The sequence below is a fragment of the Stigmatopora argus genome, chromosome 11, assembly GCF_051989625.1.
Source record: "Stigmatopora argus isolate UIUO_Sarg chromosome 11, RoL_Sarg_1.0, whole genome shotgun sequence".
Taxonomy (NCBI): Eukaryota; Metazoa; Chordata; class Actinopteri; order Syngnathiformes; family Syngnathidae; genus Stigmatopora; species Stigmatopora argus.
The window spans coordinates 9,735,315-9,760,965 of NC_135397.1; the positions used below are offsets into that span (position 1 = coordinate 9,735,315).

Consider the following 25,651-nt stretch of genomic DNA (forward strand, 5'->3'; position numbering starts at 1 on the left):
GCTCCTATTGGTGCATTTGGGACTCAGCTCTCTCACGAGCAGTTTCCACATTTTACTTCACAGGTTAGCAGTGAATCATATGCACCCATCAAAAGAGCCACATATGGCTCCGGAGCCATAGGTTCCCTGCCCCTGCATTAAATCATGCAGAGAAAGTTGAGTTTGCACAATGCCACAAGTGTTTTCAGTTATTCTGACTGATTAGCTCTCCGCTCGGACTAAAGATGGGACGTGGGGCGTTACGTGAGGTCACGGGAGATTCACCAATAAGAATGATGAATGCACATTGGCAGGTATTGCAATGGTAAGCAGAGAGGAGGCAGTGAACACTAATCATTCAATATAAGTGAACTCCCACCCATATGAAAGCTTACACATTTCAATCACTTCTGGAAGTGATTACAATTAAACAGATTTATTAAAAAAAATATGTGGTTGTAAATAAAAGGCTACAACAATACATATTGTAGAAAAATTATGAAAACCGTAAAAATGAACATGAAAGTGTAAGACTTTGTAGGAGTATTTTTGGCTATTTAAATAAAAAAAAAGGCATCCACATATTATATTTTGGATCATGTAGGCCACAATATTAAAGCACAAGAAAATACCTTGATCAAGGGCATCCATGCGGAAAGAAACTTGTCTAACAATGTGAAAAAACACAGAATTTCATTTTCCTATGTGTAATAGTGGAGAAAAAAAACCTGCCTACTTGTCATGCATTGGCTACACACTGTAAAGTGCGCGACTTTTAGAGAAACAACCTTTCACGGACTGAAGAAAATGCAGACAGGAGAAAGACAAAGATTGCACAGCTACAGAAATGTTTTAATTTCGTAGCTTCATTTTTCCTGTTTCCAGTGTTTATATATGCATTTATTTGCTGTAAGTATGTGGCGTGACTGACGTCAACACATGGCATAGTTGATTATTTTTTCCAATTCCTTTTGGTCAAAATTAGATTCTTTAAGCACCTTTCAAAAGGTCATTTATATTGTGTTATATTTTCCTTTAACATTTGTTACCCAAGAGTGGCCAACATGACCCAAAATATGATGATGATTATTAATCATTATCTTTATGCAATTTCATTTAGCAATAAGGTAAAAATATGAAAAGAATAGTAAAAACAAATACTCTCACATTCAAAATGTCTATTGCACTCACAAATAATGTACTGGAGAATGCAGCTGTGTAAAGGGGCACCATGGAACCTGTCACTCAAAGACATTTGCTTGATCACAACCCAAACATGAGAAACTCTCCACTCAAGCCTGGGCTTGTTTAGCTGCTGGCACCCAAAGGCGCCAGTTCCACTTATGCCAGCCGAGCTACAGTGTGCCCATAGGTACACAATGCAACGTCACTACCTTCATTCAGGCCCTCAACTTGTCTACTTTGGCACTTTCCAAGCTTCATGGAAAAAAATCCAATTCCAAATGGCAAGTGAGAAGCCAGACAACATATTCAGACATCTTAATTAGTAATAATGATGCCCACTTGATGCCAACTGTCTGATGCCACTGGTTGTGTTGACTAGGATATGTTTGACTGTTTGCTACATGAAAATGGTCAGAATGAAATAGGTCAAATTATTCTGCGGTCAGCCAAAATACAATCATTTCTTTCAGATGACTAACATTTGTCATCATAAAACTTACATTTTATTGATTGTTATGGTCTATAAAAAGTAATTTTTTGTGGTACCGTAATTTTGACGAAACTCGTTAAGGTGTGGCATGAGCAAGATGACTGATTGAGCTTGGTAGGTGAATCATATTTGCGTTGTATCATGTCTGTTTAGCTGCCTGTTATATTAATGTAATTTATACAAGATGTCTTGCACTTTAAAGGTTTTATTGGAAGAATTATTAGAGCAGTCATTAACACTTAGTATTTTACTAATATCTGAAGTTACAAAAATTAATTTTAAAAGAGCACATTCCACAGTGGACTTGTTTTGACTAGTTTGTTTTTTTAAAGTTGCACTGCAATTATTGTAGATCGAGTTGTGTATTCATTTTTCATCATCTTATTTCATAAATAACATAGCAGGCCTGTTATGAGCCCAAAGTCTCGTGTCTTCAATGTCATGGATCATTCATTTAAACAGGCTTGTCACAACATGGTGCAGGTCTGCGTGATTCAATGCCATGTATGTTTATATAAAAACATGTTTCGATCTGTGCGGATCTAGTTGAGCTTTTCATAACCCAACAAATTTTTATGGGGCAATGAAAGCAGGTTGCGCTCATTTTTTTACCGTGAAATAGGCCACAGTCAAAATGACGCCTGGATTTATGGCCTAGTAATTCCCCCCCTGGAGTATTTTGGCTGGTACATCTGCATCCTAGCAGCATTCCAGCATGGCTCCTCTGTCTGGAGATGACTGATTGATTGATTGAATTACTCTAGTTTTAGTACGGCTTTACCAATCTATTCCAGTAAAGTTTTAATGGCTTCTCTCTACAATAAAGTACACTTCAGATAAGCAGCAAGCCACCCCTCTGATGGTGTTAGCCCACTGATGACCACAAAGCAGCCACTACTTGGCAGACATGGTTATTATATACTGCATTATATGTTATTTATATGCTGTACTTTGTTACACTTGTGAAAATGAAACACCTTCATCTTAGCAGTTAGCACAGAGGCTGATAAATTTTCCTTTCAGTAAGTCTTTCTTGCTGCTTTCCACTTAAATTGAATTCTGCTTTGTGAAATTTGTGACTTCATAATGCCAGAAAAGTTTAAAGAAGAACGTTTTTGGATGATTATATAAGGTGAACAGGCAAGCGTTGCTTGAACTGCAGTAACAAAAACTATTTCATTTAGACCATGACACATTCTGGACTTGGTAATATTTGAATATTTTCGAGGATGTATTACTGTTTTGATCATAAGCATCACAATTACATTTCCCTCACTCACTGGTTTAAAGGAATGAAATGTTTTCTACTAACTACAAACTATTTTCTGAAAGGTCCAACTCAAATGAAGTATTAGACCAGAGTTTTTGACACAGCTCTTGGATTGTCACTGGTGTTGACACATTGTTCCTTTTCTCTAGTTGTCATCTGTCTTTGTTCACCTGATACCAGACGCGTGGCAGCTATCAAAAGAAACAATGCTTTCAACACAATACCCAACTTTAGGATCAACAGCACGTTTGACACCTGATTTATCTGAAGCACCAGCTGAGCTTTTTAGATGAGCTAACTATGCAACAAGAGTCCTGCATTGGAGGAAAGGGTGGAGTCTACACCCTAGGGAGTTGGAGGGGGTTGACCTTGACATCTGGCCCTCGCTACAACAAGTTCAGAGCAGCTGCCCGCATAAGTTTGCTTTTCTCTAGAAACACCTAATCCATCTGCTAAATTTCGCCAGAAACAAGTTTCTCCATGATTGCCAGAGGCCATCCCATCCACAGACGCGTGCATGCTGACACTGATCTGCCACGCTGACGCCCATCCATATTTAAAAGGCGTGCAGGTGACCTATAGTTGCCTCCCGCACCCCTGATGTAACACATTTGGGCCCTTACGTAACAACTTTGGGGGATATTTCCTCAAATTACAGCAATATGATATAATGCACATGGGTCTAATGGGCTTTAATTTGGGAAGCACTCAAATGACACGTGCCAGCGCCGTACAAGCTGCCATGGTTGTAATCTGATCAGATGATGAATGCGTAAAGACGACAATGAGTGTGCCAATTAGTTTATGAATACAACAGGTGACACCTACATAAAGCCCAATTACAAACTTTTTTGTGTTCAGTGTCTTCCAGGGCAGATGATAAGTTGCCACACAGGATAAAAATTTAATCATGATGTATGTAGAATGAATCAACTTTGAGCACAGGTGATAATTTATATTTTATACCATTCAGAGGCATTGTGTGTGACTTTGCCCAGCTTTCACAGGTAGCTATTTTATTTCTGTTACAGGTGGCATCAGTACAAAAGAATAATTGGAGGTCTGGTTTTAACCTGTGATAGTCACCAGCTAGAGTGTTAGGCTGTAAAAGAGGCAAGTACTACTTTTTTGTTTCTAAACTTCCACATAGTCTTGTTTCCACAGGCAAATAGTAGAGTTCTGACAATCAATCTAAAACTTTTGTCCACAAAATGAAGAAGTGGTTTAGGCAGGAAGGGGGAATAAAACAAAACTCATATTGATCAAGGTTTAAATGCAAGAGGGAGGGGATAATGACTTCAGAAAAATTGAAGGACATATAGTATATTTCAGGTAAGGAATGTTTTATTCTAGATTATAATTTAATGGACAATACATGTTTGATTGAAACAATTATGCATTGGTTAAAAATAAAAAGTATGTGAGCACTGAGTCATCAGTATTTAGAGTGACTTTATTGAAAAGACCAGAACAATCCTCCCTGTGCCTCTCAAACAGTGCTTTGGGTATTCAATAACAGCAATAATTCAAAGTTTCAGCAATAGATCAAAGTTTCAGTTTTTTGCCATTTTTAGGAGTAAGCTTTTTTTTTTTTTTTTAGAACTTTTACAATTGGCACATGACATACAGTGAGTATTTCTGAATTAAGAACTTCAAACCTAAACACAATTTTGTTTCTTGTGCCCCGAAAATTCAAAACAACCTTGTTTCAAAACATGCCAGTTTAAAAACCTCAAACTGGCCACCAAAGGCAAATATTAATGTAATATGTCAGTTTACCTCGAACATTTCAGAAAAGGTAATTTTTTAAAGTCCAAGCAGAATGGGGTGGTCTTGAAAATAAATTTACAGAAATATGGCCCCAACAACCCCTCCAAAAAAATGTAGTGATTATTAACAGAACATAGAATGACTAGAAGGCATGTGGAATAACCAAACCACTGGTATGTTGGTGAACTTAACTCATCTCAGTGTGCAACTTCAATTGTTGTGTCAGACAAAGTAATATACGAGTATATTTCTAAATTATAATACAAGGCAGGAAAAAAAGGGCTTCAAGTGGTAAAGAAATTCGACTTCACTTTTGCAATGTTTTATGGAATGGTTTTATAATCACCCACAATTCTACACATCAATCAAACTTTTTTTTTCATGGGTGTCTATTGGCTGTGTAGAACAGTTGTGAGTTTTGAAGGGAACACTACCTCGGAGCATATTTAGTGTTTTGCATATCCAAAAAATGGCATTATCTGGATGAAAAACATTATGCAAAGCAGCTGCTGAGAAAAAGTAATCATAATGATAGTCACTGCCTTTGAATGTTGTGCTAGAAAATGATTTGAAACTGCTCTTCATTTTAGATTTACGTGTCGCAGTCTGACATCTAGCAAAGAACCAAATTATTGTATAGCATGAAGCAAACGTTGCAATCAAGCTAAAAGGGAAAAAAATGACGGGCCAAATTAATTCATTACAACACAATCACTTTCTTTCATTTGAACTAAATCCCCTTCAGGGTCCAAATGTGTTCAATGTATTATGAATCTCATCCTTAATATTCCTATTTCATCATTTGAGCTGAACACAAAGAAGCTGCGTGCCTTCACTCTGCAGGCACCTGGTGGGAATAAGCATAAATTACATGCTGTTGTCTATCACGCTAATAGGAATCTATTGATTTATTTGGTTTATTGGATCATCTCCAGCTATAAAAATGCCTGAGTTGTCAAACAATTGAAATTCCTGAGGATTAATATGATGTCACATTTACTTTGAATGGAAAACAGGTGTTGAATTTTCTACAGTAAGGTTTTTTTTTACTGCACTTCTAAATCCCTACAGGATATATTGTCAAATATTTTCAAGCACAACAAAATGAGCAGTAAATTTTCCCAAAAAGGGGGACAGATAATACAAAGCTTGATTACAGTGATAACAATACTACCTGCAACTAAGGTCCTTTTTAACTTGCTAGCTATACATACACACTTAAAGCAGAAGGGTAAGTGCATAACCAGAGGTAACACTTGAGCACATATTAGAAGGCAATCAGTGAGGGGATTATATAAATTGGAAAATTGATTTTACATGTTTAGTACAGTCTTCATGCTACAAAAGTACTAAAAGCTAAATCACTCAACAAAACTCCATTTGTTTCTATGCACATCGTACCGCATTGGTATAAATAAATGGTATTAGTGTATTTACTTTTGTCCGAAGACAGAAGCCAAGAAGAAAGTTTAATTTAAATCAAGCCTGGCTTCAAACCACCATCTCAACAACTAATGGTTACGTTTGGAAGCGGCTCAAACAGAGAAAACGCGTCAACCTGCTATCCGTGTTTGATCACATTTAAGACGAGAATCAGGAAGTTCAATTGTGAAAGTAAAAATAAATCTAACTAAATAAAGTCTTTGGAACTAAGGCAAGTAAGGTTCAGTGAGGAGACATTTTGCACTTTAACTAAAATACATTCACTAGAGTTTGGCTTTCTGTACATTCTGAAAAAATAACTACTGTAAACGTAACAAAACCCAGTTTTGATTGCCCAACTAATATTTTTTGTACACTACACAAAATCTCAACTGTGAATTTGGTATCGTAAACAGAAAAAAAAAACGGAATACATAGAGCAGGAATGGTACAATCATACAGGTGATTTAAGACTTCAAATTTACCCCTGGGTGTAAAACCACTATAATGACAGTACAACACATAATTTAACACTTTGCAAAATGAAGCTGCTTTTCTTAAAGTAATAAAAAAATGTAACCCTTCCATTCAGCGAAAAAGATGTGGCAATTTGTTCATCGAATAGTTTTGGGTTTACTGAATGTATGAAGACACTGTTATATTGATTGTGTTAACTCTTCGAAAGACACAACCAAAGTGCTGTGATTTACTGCCTTTACAGTACATACAAAAACCTAAACAGATAACCGTTATACATTGTTGTATCAGTCGATAATACAAGCCTCTTAGTACCAGTGTTAATACCACATAAGTCATGGGGGGTAATGGGATACAGTAAGCAGTTTTACATTAAGTACCATACACATATTAAAATTCAAATGTAACATATCTGTGTTTAGCGTCAATCATTATGTACTCCCCAGTAATTTACCTTGAAAGAGATGAAGGCTAGTGAGAAAAAAGGTAACAAAAAGGGTATATACCCAAATTAATTAAAATGTAAGATGAAATAAAATGTAGTGAAATTCCAGCAAAAAACAAAGAATGATTCTTCAATAAAAACTATTGCACGTCAAATATTATTTCCAGTTGAAAATTTTCACCAAAACTTTTAAATAAATGATAGTCTTCACAATTGAAATAAAAAAGTACTAAGCAATATTGAGAATGTTGAATTTGTTCATTTTAAACAAAAATAAGCAAGAGAGGTGATTGAAGCTGAGGAAGCAGCTGGAATTAACAGCCTGACTAAATGTGGCTGATTTAAGAAGTGTGCTTAAGAGTAAACATAAGTGTTACAAATTCTTTAAGCCACATATCACTTTTTAATAAACAGCATACGCTAGCTTCCACAGCTTCGAGTAAACATGTTTGTCGTCCTTTTTTTAACCTGAAAGGTTTGTATGGACATGACAGAAGCTGATTGAGCAACAGGCCAATGTTGCAAGTGCCAACACTGAAACTATATCAGAGCTGTTGGCATAAGTGTATTCGATTTAAATTCATTAATTAATAGCATTTTGTTTACGTACCTAATGAGCACAATATTGGTGAATTTCAAGTTTCTGAAAGGAAATATGGAACTGGACAAACTGTGCATTCATATAGAATTAGGAATTTTCCTTCCACTTTGTTAACTGCAAGACAATCCGCTAACTACTGTGACAGATATAACTATTGTAGTTTTTTTGGTAGTTTTTCTACTTAAATTTACCTGCTTTTTTCTTAGGTTCATAGGGTGTCCGCAGTATGCTTGGTGTTTCCTCCATGACACGTACTAGCAGGTTATCAATGTAGTCCTCCAGTTCTCTGATGTGGGCATCTTTCTTTTTCACAATTTCTTTATGCTTGATGAGGTCTTGCACCACTTCATCAAAGGACAAGTTTCTATAGGGTTCCATTCTCCCCTGTACATCCTGGACATGGAAAAAGGACAAGAAAAAAATATGCTTCAACTTTTCATGTCATGAACTCACATTGAGCTATCTATTTACACTATGTTTCAGCTTTATCATTGGCATAGTGTAGCTCACAAAAACTAGTTGAAATATTTTAGGATAAGTTCTCACTGATGGCAAAACCAGATTTCTTAGCAATATGCAGAAAAATATTGATTTTCTTGATATCACGTGAAGGTATCTGGATCACAAAACCTTGGTCCGTTATAGTAAAATACCCAAATTTGCAACAACAAAAAAACAGCTCGTAAAGGGACCGTTATTTACTTCCATGACCACCGCAATACGCGTCGATAAGTTATAGTGTGCGTGGGTTATGTCATGGACAGATTCTCGTAATGTACAAGTAGCATTTGTATTTGCAATGTGAAAGGATACACAAAAGAATGTGAATCAACAAAATTTACGAACTGTGTTTTGGTAGTTTGGATTTAAACTATTCTGTGTGAAACCAGTCCTACAATGTCCATTTCCAAAAACTATCAGATCTTGGATGAGAACGGGGGCTGTTAATCGTTTTTAATGAGGGAGCACTTTATCAGTCTAATGCCAAGCCATCCTCCCGCAAAATCGATAGCACAGCAAAGGCTGGACTTTGTTTAAAATACCACAGTTATCATACTGCACTCCCATGCCTCAATCATGTGACCACTGCAAGGAAGGACAATACAGAATGGCTCAGAGTTGGACCGTTTGCCAGGTGTCTTATCATTTTAAAAGCACAAAGGCTACTGGGAAGAGTGGAGACGGAATAGAAATTCTCAAAGATTTTGACTACCGAAGATTAAATGTGCATCGTACCAAAAGATACAAACCTTGGGCCATTTGGCGCAGGGGAAGGAAACTGACCACTATATTGCAATGGATGTTTGGTTCTCATTTAGGATAGTAGATGGGGGCAAAAGTCTGAATTTGACAATGAACTGGCAAAGTAATGATTACCGTTTCTCTACAATAGGTAGTTGGAGAAGATAAGACGTGCATTTGCCATTCTCTAGTTGTGTCATTACCGTTTCTAATGAGCTCAGCTTTGAGAATTTAAATGCTTCATCCTTTGAAATGTGTGTGCTATCCTCTCCACGCCTGTGCATGTGGTTAATTAGGGCCTTGAAGAGGAGGAAATGGGAGCTGCCATTTCTGCAAGCCAGTGCAGCATGTGCATGGGGCACGTGTGGATAATGACAGACCTCAACACTCACGCAGAAAGGTGACGAAAGCCATTATCAGCATCCCCTTTCTCATTTAGGCATCCCTTGAGCTATTGCTATAGATACCAATTTTGCTGGGAAGTAGCAGACATCAAATTTCTGAAAACATGGGCTCTAAGATAATAAGGTAGAAGTTTTGTCTAAATGAAACAAAGCGCCAGGAATCAATTTGACGTAATTTCTCAACTACCTTCAAATACAAACCATAGAATTCAACTAACTACATGAATATCTCGCAGTTAAGTATTTCATATTCAGAGCAGACATGATGATGAGCATGCAGCTGCTAATTAGTCGAATAGCACATCTGAATTTTTTAGAGGCCACAAGGATCAATGTCACCAGCTGTTGCATCAAATGTGACTTGAGGCTTGTTCTCTATTACAAAGTGTCAACGTTTTGCAAGTCAATTCTTGCATTTTCTGCTCAAGTAAATGTGGGGAAGTTGCATGAGAAATCATGGTTTCACATTCTGAATTGCGCTGAGAGTCTCACATTTTTCATGGCATTGAGGTTTCTGCTCCCTTGGTTCAGAGTGAGGTCTTTATTTCCGAATGGCTTTTTGTCACTGAAAAGCAATCAAAAAGGACAGGTCAGTAAATTATGCATACAAGTGTCAGGAGGCAGAGAGGCATTGACTTCTTGTAGACACATTTTGTTTGAATACTTGAGTACAGAAAAAGACTGTATTTCACCAACACAGCTGTGATGGTTGAAATGGATTCAATTTTGTACATTAAATTCTTTTAATGTAAAAATTCAGCACATTACCGCTGACCAATGCCGCTGAAAGAAAAGACCACATTTAAGATGGGTCTATAAAGATAAGTGGTTAATTAGGTGGTCTATCACTTTAGAGGATCTCATTATGATTGCTCAGAGGGCTCTGTTATCAAGCCAAAGCTCTCTAAAGAGCCTCTAATGACACCTTCCATTCTGATAAAGAATGATGTTAGCCTTAGTGTTCTTCGATTCTCAATGGATGCCAGGAAGACATAACAGGTTCAATGGAACAAAAACACTTGACAACAGACAAGAGAAACATTAATGGGAATACCTGAACAACCCTTCAACCTGAGATCTGTCTTAAGGCCATGGGAATGCAAAGATTACTGAAATTTATGGCATTGATAGTATATAGTAATGCCGGTTCACTACATTATGAAGCGTTTTTACCTTGATTTATAGTCAGAGCCGAAAGGGTTAGAGTGCATTTGTGAATCGCCACTGAAAGGGTTGGGGGAGCGCAGGTCTCCCGAACTGCCTGAACTTCCCAAACGACCCCCATTGCTGGTTTTGCGGCCATCCTTCTTTCCAGTCATACGTTCCAGTAGACTGATCTTCTCCTTTTTCTCCTTGGGCTTGTCCCACAGCTGCCCTTGATCCCCCTCGAAGGGATTGCGGTTGCGTGGGAGCGTGGCATACTTTTGTGGCAGGGTGTCACTGATATCAGTAAAAGGGTCACCGTGTGCCTCGTTGTCTTGGAGGCCTGGTACCTCACTCTGAGAACGCCTGTGAGGAGCAGCTGTGCCTGTGGCCAAAAAGCAATACCGCTGCATGATTAATTAAAAAAAAATGCCACTTTACCTGAAGTACAATTGGATTTTCTGCAGTTTGTAGTTTAACAATTAATTTCTTGATTAATGTGATCTCATTTTGTCCAAATAAATATAAAACATCTTTGTGTAACTATATGGATGAAGACTTAAAATAAAGTTTCGATACATAAACAACGTTTTTTTTTTTTTAAATATAAACAGAATATAGCAAATGTTTTAAATAAGAATTGGTTTCAGCATTCAGCCACAGTATTCGGATATGCTGTGCATCTTAAAGTGTAACGTACACATTGTTACCAAACTATCAACATTTCTGTATTTAATGGATTACAGTTCTATACATAAGAAGAAAATGTACTCACCACTTTCTTCGATGGAATTCATGGAGTCTAATTTTGGTCGAAAGTGTGTCCCAATAAGATCTGACATGGAATGGGCTGCAGAGAGTTTCTGGGCACCAGAAAGTAACGATCTCTTAGCTTTAGTCTCATGCTGAGATCGTGGTAGTGTGGCAGCTGGATCATAATTAGGATCTGAGTCGCATGCTACAGAGCGAGGTAAAATGGCTGAAGATGTGTCACTGTCATGTTTTCGACCCTTTAATTTGACTTTAAGTTTAGAAAAAGGTGAGCGGGGTTTCTCCTTAATGGACAGATCAAACATACTGGCTGTCATGTTATTCCGCATGAACTGGATGCTGACTTGAATGCGTCCTCGCTCCTTCTTCTTCTTTGATGGTTTGGACTGCAAGGTGTACCAGCTAAAACATAAAATGAGAATGCTTAGCATATTCCATGGGGCCGTATTGTTGAAAACAAGAATGTTTTATCTATGTTGAATATCCATTTAAGCAGAACTCAAGAATGATACAGGGTTAATTTGAGCATACTAATCCAAAATCTTGACACCAATTCAGAGGCTCAAATCCTTTGATATTGGGAGAATGTAATATGTCATTCAAAAACAGAATAGATGAAATAGGATGCTCTTGAATATAAATATTTCAGCCTTCCTTTTTGTCTTCTTTTCATTTAACCTCCCTGCATTTTCAACTGGAGGTAATGGGATTTATGCATTCAAAATAAAGTGGCATTAGCACAAATCTGGTCTTTGTTCAGAACTGCAAAGACAAGCAATTGGGGCATTAACCCTCTATAGAGGAATTATTCAACTCAGTGGCTGCCATTGACAGACGTGAACGTCCAATTTCTTTCAAGATAGTTGGGCTAGCAGTGATCCCAGTCAAAATATATTGGACATCTAGAATTAGCGATGACACTCAAACATGAGCATTCACAGCCAGGCCTTCATGTTGTCTATTGCCTCCAAAGGCAGCCACTGAGTTGAATACTATGAATGAAAAAATATACCAAAAAAACACCAATAAAATGGATGGATGGCATACAAATCAAGATGTCCTCCATGTACTGCCCACATTTGCCTGGGATAGGCTCCAGCAGTGAGGTGAGGAGGTACGGAAAATGAATGAATGAATAAGAATATTTAAATTAGTCCCCGCCAACAATGACCATAGACAGGACTGCAGCTGTTGAGCAGTATTCTAAACCGTCAAGCTCATGGCCCGGTAGCCAAATCATGAAGAGTCCCTTTCCCAGGCTGCACGCCATGCTCGGTCAGATCAGTAGCCACAGCATGCCACCGACAGTGCAGCTCAAGTGTGTCTCAAGGCCAAGATAAACCTCCCTGTGCTTGGAACCACAATCCTCCTGCGTGGCCCCTGGACCGCTGGGAAACTCCTCACAATCAACAAACACAGGTGTGCGATAATTAAGGCTGCTTGCTCAGATATCGAGACAGTCTTTCCTCCCCGATATCTCAATTCAAAAACATCACAAATGGGCCGCACAAATGCAGCACAGAGACGGCGAAATGCGGTCATAGTATCTAGGCTCCTCGTGTCATTGTCAGACTTGCATACAGTGTGGGAATGAGCCGAAGAGCAACACGGGCCATATCCATTACAGACACCCAGCTGAAAAGGTCCACGGCCTTGAAGCAAATCAGCTCAGGCTCAAAGAAGAAAAATATGTCCCACTTTCACACTGATTATAACATACTGCAATTTTCCAAACTGGCGAGCAGAGGGGAAGTGCTAAAGTATTTCCATGTTGGTGAGCTAATTAACACCAGATCCAATTTGGTTTATGTTTTATATATACACTAGTATAAATTTCCGGACAAAATTAAACAAATCATTTAGATTACCTTGCAACTGCAATTATTACACAGTCGTACCCGGGAGTTTTTGGGCGATTGCGTCTAGCGTTTCGCTTAACTTTCATTTTTGATTCTTCATTTAAGAACTTAAACAATTGGTGGGTGACCACATACTGTAATAGCTATCTCACAAGGAAGCACTATTAATGACAGGTTGGCACATTTGTGTCTATTAAGGTTCCTAGACAAATCACTAACTAATCGATCATCAAAGTTTGGGACTACATGATTTTTTTTCATTATCATTCATTGTAAAATGATCATTTCAAAGTGGTTTCATTTCCCACTGAAAACATTCAAGTACCATTTTAAGTGTAGATGTTTATCTTGACCTGATAAGTAATTTAAATCAAAATCTTGACTACTATGTTGATCACAGTGATTATTTTAGCCACAAAAGTGCTACAGTACAAATCAACCACTGTGTCTCATAATAAAAATGGGATTTAGAGTAGCATCACATGCCACTACTGTAGTACTCTGAATACTCACTCAGTTTTCTGTCGTTGCTTGTTGTCAAAAACTTCGTTGAGGTTGATAGATCTCTGACCCAGGAACTTGTCCAGCCCAACCAAGGACCGATGCATAACGATAAACAACAGCTCATAGACTTCGAGGTTGCCATCCAAAAGTAAGCCTGGTAGTTCAAAGGAAGCTTCTTCTCGCCAAACGGGATTGAGGGTCTTCTCTGCCACTGATGTTGAGTACTTTTCTCTGCCCAGCTGAATGATGGTATATGCGTCATTGGTGCCATTTTTGCCCTTGGCCTGTAAATTAGCAGCTTGAAGAACAGTAGCTTGGACATGAGTTGGAAACCACTTTTGAGACTGTTCAGCTAGTGACATGGTCCGTATTGGTTTTCAATGGGCCTTTTATAGTGTTATAAAAATAAGCATGTAACATGAAACAAACATATTTAAGAAGGGTTTCTTTTCTTCAGGTTATTGTTGCCCCCCTAAAGTTACATAAGGTGGAAGATTAGTAAGGCACATTTATGAAAGCAACAATCCCAAATATCCAAGCCGCTGTTCAGTCATCTGGAGGGGAGAGAATATAAATAGACATTAGCACAAAAAGAGTAACAAAATGCTTTTTTAAAGTAACTAACTATTGTATAGAAGAATATCACAATATACGTACTTTTCAAATATGCCCATACAATTACAGGCCTAAAATTTGCTACCGGTCCACAAAAGGCTTATTTCAAACCCACAAACTAAAAATGAATAGTTTCATTAATTGACCAGATTTGAGACAGACGTGCATGATATTCTTATGCTTTCTATAATAAAACATCTGTTCACAGTGGCATGAAAGAGCATCTGATGAACAGCCTCCTTGAGGGTCTTCTCTGCCACTGACCTGGCTCAGTGTGATATTTGTTACTCAAACTGTTAGGGTTATTAATTCAACTTTATGGTCATTTAAGACACATTTTGAGGACATACAGATAGTTGTGATGATGGTGCAGTGCATGGTCCCAGAAGACTATAGACACGTGATGATGGTCTGCCAGTAAATCGTGCCTGCACAGCATATTGGCAGGCATAGTATTGTTAAATGTAGTTTTGTTTTAGTTAGGTTTTATGCAGCCAAAACTATCCAGAAAATTACGTTTACAAATGGGGCTTTAATGATTTAATACAATATACACAACATGACGCGGTATGATTTCTTTAACACAGGGGTGGCCAAGTCCGCTCCTCGAGAGCCACTATCCAGTCTGTTTACCATGTCTCCCTCCACCAACACACCTGAATCAAATCATCGGGATCGGTAAGAAGCTTCTGGACAGCTTGCTGATGAGTTGATCATTTGATTAAGGTGTGGTAGAGGGGGATATGGAAAACAGACTGGATAGGGGCTCTCGAGGACCGGACCACCCCTGCTTTAACCTGACTTTACACATAATAAAAACGTTTACCAATCAACTCAAGACAATAGGAGTATTAAAACTCAAAACCGAATTAACAAAAAATTGCGATCATATTTTACTATTGTTTCAATCAATAAAACAGAAGATATTAGCTTTGGCAAAGATGCCGTGCTAGCAGTTCACACTGAGCTAAGTGAATGGTTCTTACCTTGATGTCATTTAAAACGACCCAACATATTCCTGCTCCATGGATACACAGATGATAGTAGTGTTTTTTTTACTTTATTATAGATGACAGTAATATAAAATGAGTTAAAAGCGTAGTTGTTGCTCTTTGCTAACTACTGCTGTCGTGTAGATATGAGCGAGACTTCCTGGTTGACGTCACTTCCTGCTCACGCCGGCAGATATTCAGGAAGTACATCAGCAATCTGCGCCAATCAAGCTTGCAACAAAACGCCCAAGATGACTCTCTGGTATGCTAAACTATAATCATAAGTGTAATAATAATATAATAACATGGTGTTATGAAACCGACAATATATGAAGCCAAAGGTATTGCTATGATTTATTACGCTGCAGTTTAAGGAATCACCAATCAGGTTATAGCTCTTCCCAAAACTATTAAATTTTGACTCTGCAAGTTTTGTATAAATTCATTATGGCGGTGTCCTACACTCACTACATTTGAAAACGTACATCTTCAATTTTACTCCTTTTTATACTTGCAGTTGTGTGATTTTCTAAATTGATATTTATTGATTCATTTTTTTTCCAAAATATGGAACTCATTGCATGAAAGAGTTAAATGTTAATAGAACTCATGAGCTTTTCCAACAGTTTTCGAGAAGCAAGACTTCCCTATGTTTTCTTATGATGTTTATGCCTCCAATAGAATTTTGTTTAATAATTCAGGCTGAGCTATGGGGACACATTTTGGTATCAGTTGTTGTTTAAGCAAAAAACAAAAAGAATCAAATGCATTTAATACTAATGTGATGGATGAAAAAAAGGGTATATGTTCTGTGTGCAGAGAACTGTTGGGTGTACTGCATGGAGATGCATGAAGGAGCAAACCATTGTAGGAAAATGAGGTTTTTCAAAATACCACAAAGACTGCCACTGAAAGCTCACTTCAAAACAGGTAATTTACATAATATAAAGTTCAAATGTAATTTGACAATCTAATGGCAAACTTGAACCGGTTTAAATACTCATTTTGACCTATTACGCATGAAACAGTGTTGGGGTTGGGTGGTTGGCACATGGTCAACTTTTATTATTTCATTCATTCGTTTTCTGAACCGTTTAGCCTCATAAGGGTCGCGGGGGTTGCTGGAGCCTATCCCAGCTGACTTCAGGCACAAGGCAGGGGACATCCTGAATCGGTGGCCAGCCGATCGCAGGGCACGGGGAGACAGGCAACCATTCACGCTCTCACTCAATACCTAGGGGCTATTTAAATTGTCCAACCAGCCTACCATGCATGTTTTTGGAATGGGGGAGAAAATCCACATGAGAACATGGAAACTCTACACAGGAGGACCGACCTGGATCCGGACCTCAGAACCCCAGAACTTTGAGGCCAACGTGCTAACCACTAACCGCAATTTGTTCTTTTTTTTTAAATCAAGTATAAAATAGGGCAAGTAATTTTACCATCTCTGTCTAACCGTAAGTACATTGCATACACACGTGTGTGACAGGATGTGTGTACTTGAGAGCAAAATCATACAAACATCGTAAGTGCTTATGTCTCCTGAGTAGGACATGGAGGCACAGATAAGAGGTTCCCTTGAATGAGCACAGATGTGATTGTCAGCCCACTTGACAAGTACATCTTAACCAAACACACAAGTGTGTTGGTTTTATCGTGGTGGCATCCACTACGATTGTGCACACAACTAGGCTGAGGCTTTAGCTAGGCGGTTTATCAAACACTGTTGATAGTTATTTATTTAGTACTGCACTGAATGATAGGTTAGTGAAAAATTGGCAGCGCCTAATCGAAATTATCTTACCTTCTTATTCTCATCAAGTGAGAGAACTATAACCCTTTTTAACCCTTACAGGGCACTTATTTAACTCATTGGCTACCATTCGACAGAGCTGGATGTCCAATCCATTTGTTAAAATGGAAAATTGGACGGTTAACGCTGTCAATGACAGAAAGAGGACCATTCACAGCCAGTCCTCCCAGTTTAAATGAATTGGACGCCTATTGCCCTCGATGACATGCATTGAGTTTAAAAAAAATCAACTTTAAACTGTTTATTTTAATATAATTCATGTATTTTTTACTGCCATTGTATATTTTTAGAATGTATTTATGATCATAAAAATAAAAAACAAATACCATAATGATTCTTAATGGGGAAAAAAGACAAAATAAAGGGTTAAGGGTTGTAAGTGTAAAAAAAACGTCTTTTAAGTAAAAAATAATATCCCTTTATGTATTAATTGTTAAAAGTAACAACCACTGAAAGCTATCCTCTTTCGTGGCCACTATCCCTGAAAGGGTTCTAAATGAACTTCAATCACTAAATTAGAGATTAGTTTCTAAGAAACTTACTCAAAAGGTTGTAAACTGTCCAAAATATGAATGAACCAGCTCACAAAATTTGAGCCCAAATACTCAACAATTTTGCCCCCCTTAGGACAGGCCTTTTCTATTGTGCACCTGGCTGTGGTTTAAACTATTATATTTAAAATTACACAGCATAGAGTATGTTCTATCACATTTATTAAGTCCTCAAAATCATGTCTAACCCCATATTGACCATCTGCTGGTGGGAGGTACTAAATTTATGCTCGAAATGTGGAGGTGATCTACAAGTTCTGCAAGACTGACTGATTTAAAAGGCCTTTAGCTTTTACTTCAGTGATCACTTTGGATCGTGAATAAATTTAAATGAAAAAAGGAGAGAGGTGCACAAATCATCCCCGCTTTTGCTTTCAGGAATGTTTTTTTGTGGAAATTCATTGATATATGGATGCAGATGTGCAATGCAATTCCAGTGTGAAGAGCAGAGCTTAGACAGGCCACTAAGTCGGAGCCTGGCGACTCCCTAAAAGTGTTCACTTCCACCTTTTAACCTCAAAAAGAATATGCGAGTGGGGGTTACTTTCAACATAGTTTGATTCTGTAAAATGCTAAAATGTCTTAAATTCGAATGCAAAAGATTGAGCCATCATCACTTACACGGAGGATCAAAGAAACAACAGTCAACCCAATGATCATCATCCAACTGAATGGCTTTTTAATGAGCTGCAACAAACAGTTAGTATTCTATATATACAGACATTTGGGGAGTAAAGTTGCTACTGACCCAAGAAATTAATGTTTTCTTTTTGCTAATGACATTGGCTGTTACATTCCAGATAGCTTACTCAAGTGTAAAGTTAATGGGCTGAAAATCCCGCACTTCAAATTGTTGTTTATGTTACTCAACAGGATAGCGTTCCCTACAAATCTACAGCTAAATGTGGAACCTCTGTTGTTTGAAACCGTTATTTATTTGGTTTTCGACCATCCGAATGTACACTCCGCCAGCATGTACAACATAATTTTAAAAAATGCGTTAAGTATTGGATGCCATCACATTTTTTTACACACAACGTCTTACTGGTGAAGAAAAATAGAGTGGGCTGTATCATTACAAACCTTCGTTGCTAGAAGCAGAATGGAATCATCTTATTATCAATTTCTACGAGGCTAAACAACCCACACAGCTACTCATTCTCTTCATTTTTATAGCAATTTGCCTACATTAAAAATGAAATGAACAATTTCACTCTTAAGAGTGTTCACCTCAGTACTAGCATCAAATGAGTATGGATAGGTACAGTCAGTAGTAACTAGTATACACTTATTTATTTTTGCTATATTCTGTTCTGGTTTGAAAGGTACTTCACATTTCCAATTACAATTTTAAGTATATTTACATATTATATTACATTTTATGATTATTTATTATATTATACCCAACACTTTACCCCATTTATATGAAATTAATTGCAGTAATAACACAATAGCAGAAATATTGCAAGTAAAATAAGTGTATGCCTTACAAGGAGACGGAAGCTCAATACGTTAAAAGAAATCCCCCAGATGTCTAGGCATATGTACGGCAACCAGCATAGCTAAGGAATGAATCAGAACAAGCTGGAGCCAACCATAAATATAACATTTTACCATAACCAAGCTTGAAGAAAAAGGAGTACTAGTTCTTACTCATGTTTTTAAATTTGAAGTGTTTTACAGTAGATGTATTGTGATTGAATTGTTAAGCAATATATTTTAGAAATATGATTCCAACAATAAACTAATGCCATTTTGATATTTAAGTAATTTACCAACATTAAGAACTCTAACATTTGTAGAAGATGCTATTTATTTCTCATCGCATTACATGCTGAAAAACAGATTAAACTATACTGTCATTCGATAACGGTCGTCTACTCAGCCCAAAATTAAAACACAAAAAATAGATTTCTATTGAGATTAAAGCAATGCTTTTGACCGGAAATGAGCAAGTGATGCATTTTGTTCCTTATTCAATTTAAATCTATGTAAAAAGTGTATATATGAATGCATTTCCTTGGTTACTTCCAGTGAAATTTGGCCTTGTAAAAAATGATCACTTATGGGTGAGCGTGCATCTGTGTGTATGTCTGAGTGTGACTCTGAGTCACATTTAAAGTCTCAGAATGAATTTTGTATATCTGTAGTCATTGTTCCCAGGAGTGTTTTTTCAAGCAGGTGAGATACTGTTCTAGTCTTTCAACATCCTTCGTGCTCTTCTTTGCATGCCAAAGCATGTCACAGACACACTGTCATCTCCTTATACGATAACTTCATATGAGTTAACGTGTCTGCCAGATGTTTTGATTTTTGCCATACCGTGTGAAACACGGTTTTCGTGCCTTTTCTTAAGATTTGTACCTGTGAATTATTGGCAATTCAAAGAGTTAGTTCAATGTAGGATGTTCTGCAAAGCTCCCCACGTGTTAAAGTTTGTATTCTTTCATGGTCCACTTGTTCGGTATGCCGTTCCAACTTTGAAACATTCCAAAAACATATGTTTTTTTTTATTTGCCCTTAATGTTAGTAGAAATGTGGCTTTTATAATAAAACAAATACGAATTATTTCCAATCGCAAAAACATCTAAGTTTTCAAATTTGAAATGGTATCTCTTCTTACTTTACAGGGGAAAAATGACACAATATTTGCAAGAAGTAGTAACTCCAAAATACTATAAATCAACAAAAAGTGACTCAAAAATGCTCCAAATCAATGGGAAGTGGCCCTGGAAATGCCCAAATGTGCAGGAAGTGACCCAATGTCAACAAGAGGCAATTGTAAGTACCCTAACTTCCTTTTTTAATGAAACAAATTATTTGATTCTCAAACAGACACATTCCAAAATACAAATTTTGTTTACATTGATATTTTGATGACCGCGCCACAAAAATGTATATACTTAGTACATTTATTTTGGGTTGGAGAATGAAGTTTATCATCTTATGCACTTTCACAGGGATATCTATGCTACTGTACATTAAATGATACACTTTTGTGTCTGTTTGTGGGTGACACACTGATGACTAGATCATTTTCTCACTGTCAGTGTGACAACAAAGGTCAAGGCCAATGATGGAGAGATGCTATAATATTGTTTAATCCTTGCGTCATATCAACCACAAAAGGTTAGTCAGATGACATTAAACTGAGCTGCCATGTTTGATTGGCAATTTGAGGCTCATGACCTTTTGTGATGCTCAGTTGGTGCTTCCAGATATTGAAAAAACTTCTTTTAGAATATCTTTTCACAGATAGTTTTCTATTCATGTAAATGTCTTACTTCTTATTCAAAGGTTTATGGTAAGACAGAGTTGCAAAAAAGTTATGATGGTAGAAAAGAAGGCTCATATGAGGTTGACCTAGGAAGGCTAAACAGGTGGAGAAGAGATCGACTGTGGCGCACTCGAATGCGCTAAAAATATTGATTTCCTGATCAAAAGCATTTTATTATTGAGTGTTTCACCTACACAGTTCAATTGATTATGTTCTCATAATTTAATTTTTGTAAATTGTAAAAATACTATTCTTATTTATGCAAAACTTTAATGTGTGGGCGTGTGTTCTACCCCCACCCCTGTCCAAAATGTGGTATTTTCCACCACAAAATGTCAATTTGATGCTCATCATATGCCCTGGTGTTCAAAAGAGCTGTTTGAAATACATCAGTGCAAAGATGGATTACATATTAATGTATTTTGTTAATTATTCATGAAATTCATAATTATCTGAGCTGCTTGTTGTGGGATTAGAGTTTATTATTGTCTTGCTCTCTTAATATATATACTACTTGGCAATATATATATATATATATATATATATATATATATATATATATATATATATTTATATTTATACATACATCCAAATGTAGTTATATAAAGTGGCACGTTTGTGGGCGTGTGTATATAATATATGTTTAAATATATACGGTATACAAACACAACCTTGCAATATAAATATTCTTGATAATGGGCAAACGCAGTAGGAAAAGCTTCACCCTGTCTCATATTTCATGCAATGTGAATGACTAATCCATGAAATGTGTGGGTTGGATGATTAACACAGACGCCAGCACTGAAAATATGTTTGCTTTGAAACTGTGAATGCTTTATGAACATGAAACTATGAATAATTGGCAGAGAAAAGGATCCTGTATAAATGTAGAACTTAGAATCACAGTTAATGACTAATTGCATTAAGTGAAAAATAAGGGTTACTTTTGTTAGTGGCCTAATTGGCATTTTAATGTGGTGTTGACAAAGGCTCTCCCTCCTGTGCCGCTTTTGGAGTGAGCCCTCTAGCTCCCCTCTTAATAAATGCAGCCTGCATGCTCTAAGAAGGCATTCCTTGCCCCCCAATATAGAGGGAAGCAAAATAAGTACTATACTGAATTCTCTTTCTATCTAACTTGATGTATCTATGCAAAACAAAACAACTTTAACCCTTTATTGCCCCATTAAACCCATTTGCTGTCATTGGCGGAGCTTGACGTCCAATCCATTTCGACTTCCCTGTTCTCCCCGTTTAAATGAATTAAGTTACCCATACTATGGGGGGAAAAACACTCCATTGTTGTTATGATTATTATTAATGTTTTTGGGGCCATTTTGTTTGTATTCATTTTAATTGAATTATATTAATTTTCATTTGCATTTTATTTAAATTTAAAAGTGTATGGTATATAAAACAAATGTACCAATGCACATGTATGATTGATGCAAAATTGTAATGATAATTATTATTTAAAAAAATGAGAAGTTATACTATAATTATCATGTAGACCTGGCATTCACATACCATGTGGACATCTTATTTTTGGGTTGGACAGAAATCAAACATTTATTTCTTATAACTTTACATTAATTTCATTGAAAAAATGTTGGCGTTTCATGCAGAAAACTACAAGTAGCATTGATCAGTTCCTTATGAGAAATCTGCTTTTTCGACACCCACAAGCAAGCATTAACATCGTATTTAGCCTTCTCGTGATAATTTGATACAAACAAGCCTGTTAAATCAGCCCACAAAAATGTGTTTGAACTTGAACTAAATCTTGTAGAAGCGTGTGATGAAAGACATTTTAGGGAAGGAGGAGAAAGATTTAGAAAAACCTGAGGACAGAATGTGTGCCAGTGGGGAGCGAGGGGTGAGTAATTACTTGAATGTAAAGGCTACAAACAGAACGCTTACTGTTGCAAAAAAAAAATCAAATCTGTCAGCAATTAGAACAAGGCTAAGAAGCACTTGTCAGTGGACAATGGAACGGCAGAAGAGGCGGTTAGCAATTATTAGAGCTGATAGAGTACCTTTATCTAAACAGCAGGTTAGTTGCCCAGTCTCCTCCTTTGTCACTTGTTGCTTATGTGAAAGGGGCACCACTTAATCCGAATAGTGTTCCTTTGGTATTATACCTGCTCTGATAAGTGGAGAGTGCTGCTTTGCAGACAATGGCCCAATAATCCAGGGTTTGATCTCATGCTCTTGCTATGCTTCCTTCACTTGAAGCATTGATCACGATCCCTTACGTTTGAAGCTATTTAATGTTTGTAAGGAGGAGGGGGGCATCTCAAACATGTAGTCAACTATCAAGGCCTTCCTTATGCTACTTGAAGGTCCAAAGGACCACAGAGAGGTACGGAAGAACCAACTTTCATTACAAGACGAATGCAAAAACAGCGGGGGGCTGAAACTCAAAGCAATATATCTCATGTTGGGAATTAATTAAGAACTTGATTTATTTAAGCCTTTCATGCTCAAATTATATGTATATGTTTTCTTACATGTTTTGAGGACAGGGGTTTCAAACATGAAGTATACTATGTAAATATTTATTTAAAACGTTTAAACTTCATGAATAAATAAAAATAAACTACAATTGTATTCACTTGGGGAAAAAAAGAAGAACAACAAATTCAAATGTGTGTGGCCCATGTGTATTTTACTTTGCGCCGAGAGTATCATTTTTTTGTGGTGTTGTGTAAATCTCTTGGGAATTGACATAGTTTAAGATAATGATAACTTAGTGGTGTTTTTACTGACAGGTGAATTAGCAACATTAGTCAATTTTTAGGGGGTGGTCAGAATGGGAATGTTTCAAGATATATAATGTTAGAAAATCCAAAATATGTTTAGAATGCTTGTAATTTTTTATAATCAACAGTGCAAATGTTTTGGCAAACAGTAACATTAAATAGGGAGTATTTGTTTTTAATGTTTGTGATAAAAACAGTTAGAAGGGAGCTCTGTTGATGAGATGCAACACTTCCAAACCTTATTTTTATTTTTTTACTGTTTGCAACAAAAGGTTTTCACCGTGTGAATTGCATTAGAAGTTGCCAAGTGCAGAGGACAGAAGTGTCACTACAGTTTTACGTCAGGCAGCAAACATCATCGGTGTGACAATGTCAGCACAAAACTAGACAATGCGAGTGACTAGTTTGAATTGGCAAATAGGCAAAGTCGATTCCAATAAAAGAAAAATGAACAGAAAAACTTGTCATCAATTAAGCTCAAACTGCAAATTGAATTTTCAGATGAGGTGAATCTGTTTCATTAATTACATATTTGTAATGTTTCAGAGAAAGTTAAAAGCAAAGTGGCAATGCACACAATCATATAATGTGCAGACGATAACTCGTTTGCTGACATAGACGACTTTTTTCCCATGCATATTCAATAATTAAAATGATTTCAAACTCTGTGTTAGCAGTTCAATTAAAAAATAAATTGAAAATCTTATTAATATTGTTCCAACTAACTTTCAGAAGAGAAATATTGCATTTGGAGTATCTGATGGAGTCAATCATGGAAAATAGTGCTAATGCAGAATGAAATATTTTTTATTTGGTTCTGTGAGCCTAACACGCATATGCAAAAGTTCGTCAAGCACGCACATGCGTCTGTGCAAACAGCCCTCTTCTTGGCATCTCCCTGCTAAATCACAAAGGGAGCATTTGTGATGAGGAAAATAAAGAGATTAAAGAATGCTGAGGAGTCTCATGTGTTTGTTTGAAATCCAGATGTAGAATTATGAAACACAGTAAATCAGTGGAGAGCGATTAGTACTTGATGTGTTGTCATTGATCCATGTAAATAACTTGGATCAGAATTCTAAAGATTATGCCATTGCAAAAACCACGTGTATAGAAAATATACAAGATTCTAATACTTTTTAACAAAATGTTACGTCAATTATTTGACCGCATTCGTATTTAATGTGACGCAGAAATATCTGTTCATCGCTGATTTTCGCTAGGAAAAAAAAATACTCACGTATGTGATGCTCTGTTTTTTTGTGGAAGAAAAATAAATGCATTTGCCATTCCTACCTTGATTTGGAATTAAATGTGTGATTGGACATTTGTTGAGGAGAATTGGTGGTCATGGAGAACACATGAGGAACATTGTTTCTTCCCGTCAGAATGCTTTCACAGCTTCAACAAATTTAATATGAATTCTTTTGATTGACAGGAGAGCTTTCTCCCACAATGTCTTCTTTTTGCTCTCACATTCCTCATCAGCAGCTGTGCACCGTTTTGAATGAAATGAAGGCTGAAACTTTCTCCACAACACACACAGACAGACACACACACACACCGACTGATTCTTAACAAGGTGAACTTTTATACAAGCTTGGAATTGATTGTGCTACTCATGACACATTTTAGGAGTGTTATTTTGCGTCACCGAGAGTTGTGTAAATGTGGTGCAGCTATTTCTCAATGTTGTTTTGGGGTCAGACCTTTTCAAAATGCATGTAACTTTTGGTAGTGTGCTTATGACTTTTAAGAGCAGGAGCTAATTCATGTTTGCTGCTTATCAAAGGGTTCAATCTAAAACCAACAGGGGTAATTTGTATGCAAAAAGCACAAAAAATTAAAGAGGAAATTCCAGCCAGAATCCTAAAATGAGAATCCTGATCATTGGTCTGTTCAGGTTTCCCAGCCATCAGTGAGTCAGAGGTATAGTGGAGGTCTGTGCAGGTGGCATGGTTGCATAGCCCGCCGGGGGTTTTCAGCTCCAACTTCCACCTCCCACTCTTCTCCACAGGTGCTTATTAGCACATATGAGCTGCCACATGTTCCCGGCTCAGCCACCGCCCAAGGGTGCAA

General features: G+C 37.1%; 2 protein-coding genes across 7 annotated transcripts in view; one reads left to right on the top strand and one right to left on the bottom strand.

The window, feature by feature from the left end:
• The window catches only part of rab11fip2 (RAB11 family interacting protein 2 (class I)), an 88,762-nt gene extending 73,393 nt beyond the window's left edge, over positions 1-15,369 (bottom strand). For 4 of the 6 annotated variants that reach the window (XR_013303825.1, XM_077612971.1, XM_077612972.1 and 1 more), the window contains exons 1-6: positions 15,164-15,369; positions 13,572-14,116; positions 11,204-11,601; positions 10,459-10,813; positions 9,778-9,850; positions 7,831-8,032 (exon numbers count right to left, since the gene is read on the bottom strand). Coding sequence is in view for 3 of the 6 variants with exons in the window: in XM_077612971.1 (XP_077469097.1) it covers positions 7,831-8,032; positions 9,778-9,850; positions 10,459-10,813; positions 11,204-11,601; positions 13,572-13,924 (1,381 nt within the window). In the remaining 3 variants the exon portion in view is untranslated. The remainder of the gene's footprint in view (positions 1-7,830; positions 8,033-9,777; positions 9,851-10,458; positions 10,814-11,203; positions 11,602-13,571; positions 14,117-15,163) is intronic. The other 2 variants (XR_013303826.1, XR_013303827.1) reach the window with 1 other exon arrangement.
• The window catches only part of pik3ap1 (phosphoinositide-3-kinase adaptor protein 1), a 76,273-nt gene continuing 65,941 nt past the window's right edge, over positions 15,320-25,651 (top strand). The window contains exons 1-3 of the mRNA XM_077612969.1: positions 15,320-15,431; positions 15,989-16,099; positions 20,167-20,317. The gene's annotated coding sequence lies outside the window, so the exon portion shown is untranslated. The remainder of the gene's footprint in view (positions 15,432-15,988; positions 16,100-20,166; positions 20,318-25,651) is intronic.